The sequence below is a fragment of the Tupaia chinensis genome, unplaced genomic scaffold, assembly GCF_000334495.1.
Source record: "Tupaia chinensis unplaced genomic scaffold, TupChi_1.0 Scaffold000089_1, whole genome shotgun sequence".
In the NCBI taxonomy this organism is placed as follows: domain Eukaryota; kingdom Metazoa; phylum Chordata; class Mammalia; order Scandentia; family Tupaiidae; genus Tupaia; species Tupaia belangeri.
This window is the reverse complement of record NW_006159551.1, coordinates 799,656-809,388: the sequence shown is the minus strand read 5'-3', so window position 1 is coordinate 809,388 and position 9,733 is coordinate 799,656. Positions and strand designations below refer to the sequence as shown.

At 52.1% G+C, this 9,733-nt stretch overlaps 1 protein-coding gene across 1 annotated transcript in view; it reads right to left on the bottom strand.

Annotated features, from left to right (window-relative positions):
- Positions 1 to 1,266: 1,266 nt before the first annotated feature.
- Positions 1,267 to 9,733, bottom strand: part of EDEM1 (ER degradation enhancing alpha-mannosidase like protein 1) — a gene marked incomplete at its 5' end in the record, with an annotated part of 31,164 nt that continues 22,697 nt past the window's right edge. Inside the window, 3 exon segments of the mRNA XM_006143049.3 lie at positions 1,267 to 4,521; positions 6,979 to 7,182; positions 9,182 to 9,278. Coding sequence (XP_006143111.2) covers positions 4,432 to 4,521; positions 6,979 to 7,182; positions 9,182 to 9,278 — 391 coding nt within the window.

Sequence of the window (9,733 nt, the reverse complement as noted above, 5' to 3'; positions counted from 1 at the left end):
TGGAAAGTGACCATCATCCATGTGTCAGACTATTGAATGGAAGGGTGTGGGCTGGCCCCACAGTACAACGGTTAAGCACTGAACACAGGAAGCCAGATCCCCCAGGGCTGACAGGATTAAATCCCAGCCCCAGGGGCTTGAAAAATACATGTGTACATGCCCAGGATCCTGATAAGATGGAGAAATGCAAGAAAAAGGGGTTGTAGTGGGAACAGGCCCCAATGGGAGGGTGAGTGTGCTCTCTCTCCTGCATACATACCCACCCCATGGCATTAAAACACAGCACGTAGTGTAGTAGTTACGTCACTAGACTGCCACACGGCCGGCCATGGTTCGAATCCCGGACTGGGGGGCTTGAATTCACGCCGGGCCTGTGTGCGTGTGCCCGGAGTTCCGAGAGAAGAATGGAGAAGGGAATGCAGTGTGGCCCTCCCCCCTGGGTTGTGACTTCTCACTTCTGTTTCTCTGGCGAGCGCACACACCCTATAGCAAAAATTTCTCTAAAAATAAATATAAATAAAAGACAGTGGAAGAATGTAACGGGCAAAAATGGGAGAGGAATTCCACAGGGCTTAGCTATAAAAAAAAGATAAAATTTTTCTTTATCTGGTCATGACTTCCTTTACAGATTTTTCCCTTTTTTATTCTGCATGTAGTGTGTGTGTGTGTGTGTGTGTGTGTGTAAAACAGAAACAAGATGACAATTCAAAAAGGAATCTTTTAATAAAAATTATTCATAAAAATCCTAATAAATTTCAAAGAGCAAGATATTCCTAGTACATTTATAAAAGAACATTTGGTTGTTTTACAAAAAGCTCCCTTTTAATTTAAATACATTTCTTATTTACAGATTAAACATAAAATATCATCTATAGTTGCAAAGCATAATGCACATTTACCAAGAGAGAAGCATTTGTGTATTTCAATACATTTTCTCGAGTTTCCCACTCTAGATTTTTTTGTACAGATTTATTTTTCTTGTGCATAATAAATAAAAATGCAGCTTGTGTTTTGCTATTTAGAACTAAAACAAAATATCTCTTAAAAATATTTTTCCTCTGCCTCTCGGAAAGAGGGAAGGGCATTCCACAGGTACTCGACATTTTCACACCTAGATTCAAGCGGAGCGTCACCCTGAGCCCTGCAAGACCTGGGCTGTGTGGCCCCGCCCCGCCACCTTCTCACTCTCACAGGAATCCCCGCCCTGCAGGGAAGAGGCACTAGAGTAGGAGCTGGCTGTCTGAGAATGCAGAAGGAAAGACAGACTTTTCTTCTGAGGTCCCTGCTCAGCCACTCTGCGGCCCAGGCAGTGATGCAGCCCTACTTAACCAGAACAAAATCTGAATGTGTCAAGAGAAAGCCCTCTGGAGCCCTCCAGAAAGGGGAGAAGGAATGTCTGATATTGAGTCTACAAAACCCGAAGAGAAGAATCACAGTTGGCAATCATTCAGTAAACTGAGCTAAGAAACAGTTCAGAAGGATGCTTTTCTTTGGTGAGGGAGGGGGGACACAGGGAGGGGGTCAAGGCCCTCAGACTGCAGCCTGCCCTTAACACACCAAGTAACCACAACTCCCTCATCCTCATCTGCACTGACGCCATCCTGGAATGTGTTTGTTTAAATATATCCTGCACTGTCCACACTCCAGGACCTCATCACACCCGGGGTCTTAGTTACCTGGAGCCAACTCCGCAGAAGGGCTGGAAGAACACTGGAGGGAAGGTTTGAAAACAGACGCTGCTTTTTCACAAAGGCCAACACGATCACTTGCTTTGTCATCCACTCTTGTAGGAGAAGGGAGTTCCTCAGACACCTCGTCGACAGTAGCTAAGCCTGCCCCATAATGATTCGGGACTTTGTTCTGGGAGGAGAATCCTCCACACCTGGCTATGAGGCAGTTTTCTAGAGTTTTGTAAAACCGTGATCGTCCCGCTGACCAGGGCTGGCCCTGGACACTAGCTACCTGTGGGGACATGAGGGTGGTCCAGGCTCATGGCTGTTTCTAAAGAAATGTCCATTCAGTTTCAAGGCCTTCCTGAGGCAAGCCCTGAGAAAGAAAGTTCCTCTGCCCTTCCGTTCCTCACCTCCCCTACCCAGTGTTTCAGAACACGAAGAGAAGGATCAGCAGAAGGATGCGTCGCAGTTGCTGACACCCGGATTTTCAGACAGAAGCCAAGTAAGCTTTGAACTCAGCTTCAAAAACCTTCTTTTTATGATGGGCCCTGGACAGCCTTCTGGCACCCAGCCCCACAAACCACTGCTTACGTAGCATCCAAGTTAGGCTGGCTGGTCTGGAAGTTCAGGAACCAGGCAACATGCACTACCTCATTCACCCTCAGTCCTGCCACTGGCATGAGTCCAGTGCCCAGAAGTGAAGAGGGTTTGAGACTTACTACAAAAAATGGTTCACGCCCGCCCGTGGCGCGTAAGATGCATCTGTGACACGCAAGGCACGACGGTGCTGCCAGGCACGGGTCCATATTTCAAGAGAACCAAGAGGAAGAAATGCTGATCTTGCTGGAGAGTTCAGGGGGAGAGCCCGGATGAGAAGGGCAACGCTGCAGGGGAATGTTGAGGTGCTTACACGTCACGTGGCCGCAGAAGCTGGGGGGAGCCAGGAGGAGCCTGCAGAGAACACTGAGGCAAAAACTCACTTCCTTCCCTGAGGCACCCCATCCTCTCAAGTGGGTCATTAATAGTCCCACCTGGATCTGCCCAGAGAAAGGGCGCAGGTACACACGTGTGTGCACGTGCGTGTTTAACGTATTCGCTGAGCCGATGAAATGAACACATTTAAAACATACAGTAGTCTCAAAAATTTTCTATTCGGCAAATGAGATACTGTTGATAAACTGAATAATGCTCTGAAATAAACAAAAAAAAAGGCAAAATAGAAGTATTTGTTTTGTTCTTTTACTTTAAAACAATTTGCATAGTAAATATTTAAAAGATAGAGGTGACACATTTATCAGTGGAAATATCCTTTTTAAAAATCTCAAAGAACTGAATTCTGTATCTATTTCATAAATAGGAACATGTAAATTCCCAAGAAGGAATCAGTTTTCCCTTTTGAGTAATAATGTGATGGCTTGCACAACACCTATTTCTAACTTTTAAAAGACTAAAATGAAATCACTCTGAGTATGCAAAGAGTCAAGAGGGGAGAAACACGACGCGTGAGGTTGGAGAGACTAAGCGGTTGCCCTCCCGTTCTCCTGGGAGGCAGCCCAGAAGCCAGAGCGGGGCAAGCCCAGCGCAGCTTCATAAGAGCACTTGGCGGACGTTCAAGGAGCGGTGCTTCTGTTCTGGCTAAGGAAACTGGCAGGAAGAAGAAGCTGTTTCGGTGTGACCGCCTCCTTCTGTAGGCTTGCTTACAGTGACAGGTTGAAAGGCGATTCACAGAATCTACCTGATGCCCACAGCCTCCCTGCTCACTCTGGCCCCACACACGGCATTGCCCAGGAGCCCGCCGAAAGCACACAGCAGCTGGTCGCCGGGGGGCCGGACCTCTCCCACACAGGCACTAACCCAATGCCGATGCTACGCAGAGAAGTGGCTCAAGGACACCCTGGCCGTCTCCCCGATTCAGCTAATTGGCACTCGACACAGAACGAAAAGAAGGCTCTACCCCCAATGCAGTTGGAACTGAGAAGCCTAGGAGACCCCAGAGAGTCAGAAGCTCAGACAAACGTAGGTATTTTTCTCTCCCGAAAAGGCACCTGGTTCTGGACCTGTGGCTCCTCAGGTACATTCATGTTCAAAGTAGATACAAAACTCCACCTGAGACACCTGTCGCTTAGCCTCCATACCAGGACAGCCCAGGAGACTGCTGCCGGAATTCTGCTAAGGCCCTTATTCTTAAACGAATGAAGTGTAACACTGTCAAGATGACCTCGGCTAGGAAGAAATAACCGGATTCCCCCATGTGATCCAAAATCGTAGGCGGGTGTCTGGGGGAGAGCCCAGTGATCCAATGAGAGAGGGAGGATGACATTTTCTGCGTAGTAAGCAGGGTGGCGACTTATCACTTACACTCTGGCTCTTGTACAGAGTTCCTCCTGGCCCTCTAATAAAGAGGTAGCAAATTACTGCAGTTTGGTGAGGGGGCCTGGATTCTGACGGAGGAAGCCATGAAGAGCAAGCCAAAGATGCCCCGTCGTTTAGCTGAGCGGCAGGAGCAGGGCTGAAGCAGCCCCTTTCCAGGTACTTTCTCATTTCAAACCATATCCTGAAGAACAACGGGGCATTTTATTAACAGAGGAGAAACAGAGTGTGCAAGAATTCACCCGATGTGGGTGAGGAGCCGGACAGAAACTCCTACAGCACAGCAGACGGCCAGGCTTCCACCTCGTGCATGTCAGACTGCACACGGGCATGGCCTGGGGTCGGCTGCGTAGGCCTGGTGTACGAGAGCCCGCAGGAGGAGAGCAGGTCAGATCAGGCCGACCATCTGGTCGATCTGCCGCATGTAGATGCTCTTTAAGGGCAGGGAGTACCTCCTCTCGTCAGGAACACGATTGCACTGCAGAGAAAAAATGAGGGAAAGTGTGTCACCTCAGGAAACGTGGTAAGATTTCTCAGATGGGGCACTCAGCTCTGCTGGGGACTGTCCTGTGCGCTGTAGGTGGTTAGCAGCTTCCCTGGACTCTCCACGGACCAGGTCCTACCCCTCAGTCTCCAGACATTGTCCGAAGTCCCTTAAGGAGCAAAATCACCCCCAGGTAAACACCACTGATGCAATGTAATATCCTCACTTTACAGGTAAGGAAATGAAGACCCGGAGAGCTGAAAGGCAGCCACAGCAAGTGCCCAGCAGCCAGGAACACAAGCTGCACCCCTTGGCTACTTAATCCACCCAGAAATCTAAATACTTACAAGTGCTATTTTTTTCCCTTTTTGTGGGAGGAGGGGGAGAGATTTTTGCTATAGAGCATGTGCACTCACCAGAGAGACAGAGAAAGAGAAAGGGAGAAATTACTCCCTGGGGGGGATGGCCACACTGCAATCCTTTCTCCTCTATTCTCCTCTCCGGGTTTTGGGCATACACACACATGCACCTGGCGTGAGTTTCAAGACACCAGGTCTGAGACTCGAACCATACCTGGCCATGTGGAAGTCCAGTCCCTTTACCAGTATGCCACCTGCTGGCCCCACTAACTATTTTTCTGGAAGACGTTTTACCCCTCTGAAAGGTGACAGTCTTGAGAACCAACCATTCAAGTCAATCCTGGAAACCGCTGTCCACATAAACCAGAACAGGCTTCTTCCGGCCAAGAAACACTTCCCCAGCTCTCTGCGCCGAAGGCGGAGCGAGTCACTCCACAACCCTGCACGAGCAGGACCGGCAGCCCCTCAACCTGGCCCCTACTGCTCCCCACCCCACCTTTGCACTTCAGGGGTGCTGCTCCTTTCACCCGTACACCCTCTCCTGGGAAGCTCCTCCTCATCCTTCAAGGATCCACTCACAAGTCACTGCCTCAGTGAAGCCCCCCTTGATCTGCTCTGGCAGGTAGCTCCCTCACCCCTCTGTTGGCCCTTCTGGCAATCGCCCAGAAGCTGGTCTGCCCACTGGGCCATAAGCCTATTCAGCATTGGGACTCCCTCAGGTAGGTCTGCACCCTCAGTGCCTGGACTGACAGGACCAGGTCTATCAGTGAGTTGGCAGGTCGGAGGGGGGTCCCTTTACTACAGTCCTGCCCTGGCACAGAGACCCAAACCTCCCTGGGCCTCCCTTTCTCCACATGTAAGCGAGGATACTAAAAGCACCTACCACACTGGGGTGGCCCTGTAGCCTAGTGGTTAAGGGAACCAGACCCCACATGGCCGACTGTATGGTTTGAATCCCAACCCCAATGGCTTGAAAGACATGCCAGGCATGCATGCCCCAAATCCTGACAGGATGGGGAAACACAGAGGGGACTGCACTGACTATACCCCATCAGGATAGGGGATGCTTTCTCCCCCTCTCTCCCTTGGGTGAGTGTGTGCACCTTCTGGCCATTAAAAAAGAAAAAAAAGAAAAGGTACCTGCCCATCCCAGGGCTGCTGTGAGGAGTAAATATGGGAGCATTTAGACATGAGCTCTCGGAGCAGTGGAGCAGCAAGTGTCAGGTGAGCGCCAGCCACTATTAACCCTGCTCCCTGCCCTCCCCTTCACCAACACCCGCGGCCTATGGAAACACGGAGGATAAGCGTATGTGCACTCTGCAGGTCAGTTCAGCTTGTAGACTGACGATGCAGACCTTCATGGGGGCGTGAGAGGAAAAGTACTGATGGGGTCTGCAATGCAAGGGCACCCCCAAACCAAGGAGCTGTCTGACGGGAGGTGGCACAACTCTTGACAGCTGAGGCTCCTTCTGAGAAGTGACAGCCGACGCACTGTGGGATGCTAAGACTTGAGGTTTTTACCGATCCAGGGTCCACTTTCCTGTCCTCACTCACAACATCCCACACAACTACCTGGAACTTCCACTGGGGCTTCAGGCCTTTCATCAGGCAAGCTGAGCAAAGCCCTCCTTTAAACGAGGTGGATACGTGCTACACTCTGAAGAGCACCATCGTTAGAAGTCCTAATGACATTCCTGTTTTTCCCCTTCTGTGAGTAAGCGATCTGGCTGAATCCTGTTGGTTTGCCCCTCTGGATGCACTCGCCACCCTCTGCACCTGCTCTGGCCCCGCGGGCAGCCTGCTGGCTCCAGTGAAGGCGGCTGAGGAGCAGCCCCAGCAGGAGCGCGGAAGAAGGCAAGCTATGCTCTCCTGTGCCTGCCCACGACTCCCACCAGGCTCCCGTGGAGCCAGGAGTGGGCATGGTGCCTCTGCTCCTGGGGTTCCCCCACAATATTTACACCAAGGGTCCCTTTACGAAACTGTTTCCAAACTGCCCGATCTGAGGTGCCATCAATCCCATCAGGAACTGGGCTGGGCAAAGAATCGGGAGCATGCTCCTCACATGCAAGCCACCTGGGCAAAAGCCACTCACGTTGGAGCTAGAGTTGATGACTTTCAGCTCCTGAGATCTGGGCCTGTGCATAGGCTTTCCCTCTTGGTCCGGCCCTCCCTCTTCGGAGAAGAACTCCTTCCAGGGTGACTCCCGAAGATGCTCATCCACCGAGACAATGTGTCCCTCTGTTGTAAACATGTATCTGGTTCCAGATTTGTGCACTGGGTTCTCCTCATCAAAGAGCTGGAGAAAAAGAACAAAGATACAACTGGTAACTGCAGCACGTGAGGAAGGGACTCAGCCTCTCCCAGATGCTCAGAGAAGCACATGGGCCCTGGTGCGCTGCAGGGACAGATGACTAAAACCAAGGTCCAACCCTGGCTCAGGGCAGAGTTCATGTTTCGTTTAAACTCAGATGCCTGCACCTGCCCCCATCACGCACACCCTGCCCCAACCTGGAGATCCAGAAACCAGACTAAGACCCAAGCACCAGCACCTACAACAAAGCCCCCGATGGTCTCCGTTTGCTGCCCTAAGGGCGCCTGTGCTGGGACTCTAGGACGAGCCCGCCTCACACACAGACCCTCGCTGTAACAGCACATGGCGGCTGTATCACGGCACTCTCAGGCGGGCTCCCAGGTCCCAGAGCCCGACACGTCCACCAGTGTTCCCTTCTCGTGTCAGAACACGGGCCAGGCCCTGAGGACACGGTGCCACACGGGGCATGGTCCTTTCTTTCCACAGCAGACACAGCAAGGGTGAAGAGAGGGGTCAACATTCAAACAGAAGCCAATGGGGGACAAGTTGGGGGAGAGAAATTCCTAGAGTTAGGAGAAACCTTCTGGGTCGCCTAAACTAGTTCACAGATGAAAAGGAGACTCAGTGCAGCCAATAGGAGAAGAATGGGGCAGGACCCAGGTTTTCTGTCCCCAGACTCTGAGTTCCCTCCCCAGCACACTCCATGGAGTGTCTGTCCTTCCTTTACCCCAGAGCCCACCCTGCAAACCCTACTCCGATGACTGTGGTCGGAGACAGGCCAGGCTCTGGTCAGCCAGCTTCAACTGACCCCACGCCACTGCACAGAGAGTGCGAACCCCACACCACAGGCTCGGGCACGGGACAGCTGTCTGCCCACGGCTGGACCACATGGCTGCCATGGCCACACTTCCTCTGCAGACTTTTGTTAATCGTGACACAAGACAGGAGAGCCATCTTAAGGGATTAGACCAGTAGCTCTAAATCCTGGCTTTGTACAGATTCACTGGAGGCACTTGTCGAAATTACACAGCCTGCGTCCACTCCTTCTAAAGGCTCTGAGTCGGCGCGGCTATAATCCTACCACGGGCCCGGGGTGATTCTAGCCCGCTGGCGCCAGCCGGGCCTGGGAACACGGAACTGGGCAGCATACGCTCCTGCTGCTGTGCCCTCTGAATCTCAGCCCAGGATCTTGGTGGCCATGCTACTCCCCGACAGGAAGTCCCGTCCCTCAGTGCCTGCAGGAGCATTCCTCCAGAAGTGGTCGTACAGACTGAAGGGCCGAAGAGGGCAGGAGAGGGGCCACGTACACAGAAGCACAGGCACCACACACGCTCAAGGCAGAGCAGTGACGTGGGAGGAGTTAAGTGGGTTAGGGGTCGCGATCACGGTTCAGGCCCTGCTCTGCCACGTGGTCTGGCAAATCACCAGGCCTCCATGTGGTACGGAACTCAAGAGTCTAGGGACAGAAAACCCAGGCCTGCCCCATTCTCCTCCCATTGGCTGCACTGCGTCTCCTTTTCATCTGTGAACTAGGTTAGGTGACCCAGAAGGTTCTTTCTCTAGGACTTCCTATTATTCATTCAGTATGAACTGAGCACCAGCTCGCCCCCTGGTGGGTTCTGTCTGAATGCCTTGTATGTACCACAGAGACAACCGAGCAGCGGGTCTCGGCCAGGACCACACATCAAGAGAGGTGAGAAACAGCTAGAACACCACGATCCTCTTCGGACAGCTTCCCCGTCCTCTGCACAGGCAGCGACTGACACCCACACTTAGCACGACTGGTAACCGTAAGCTGACGCCTTCTTACCTGGCCAGTGACTCTTCTATAAGCGGAAAACCACAAAGAGAGATGCTTGTCCCGGGGCACACACGCTGTCCTGCTCAGAGCAGGGCCCAGGGAATGCCTGTCAGATCCAAGACTGCACGGACGCTGGCTCTAAGCAGCACCCGAGACCCCTAGGCAGGGTCGCGGCACACCTACCAGATACAAGTATTTGCAGGTCTCGCTGAGGAAGAAGCTCTCCATGCGGTCCTCTTTGGACTTGTCTATGACGTGATGCAGCGTGGCGTACCCGCACCTACGAAACAGGCGTCCAGTCAGTCCTCCCTCTGCCGCTTCACTCACGAGGCAGACGTGACTAACAATCATCAACCAAGTTATCCGCCACTATATCAGAAATACGCTGTTATGTGGCAGTGCTACCCGCCTGGACTTCTGCAGATTTACTGAATAAGTGCTCTGGATGCTACATTATCAGATGAGTTGCAGGCTGGGGGCCGGCAGAGTGGAGGATATTTGCCAAATGCATCAGTGGCACCAAGGATGATGGCATCACATTTAGGACCATTTAAATTTCTAGTCCCGCTGTTTATAGAATTGGCTTGGTAATTTGAGTATCTTAATACTCTGGGGACCAGCAGATGGCATGATGGCTATGTCCCGGACCCAGGAGCATAAACTCATGCCAGGCGTGTGTGCGTGTGTGCCTAAGATCCCCAGAGGACAATGGAGGAGAAGGGATTGCAGTGTGGC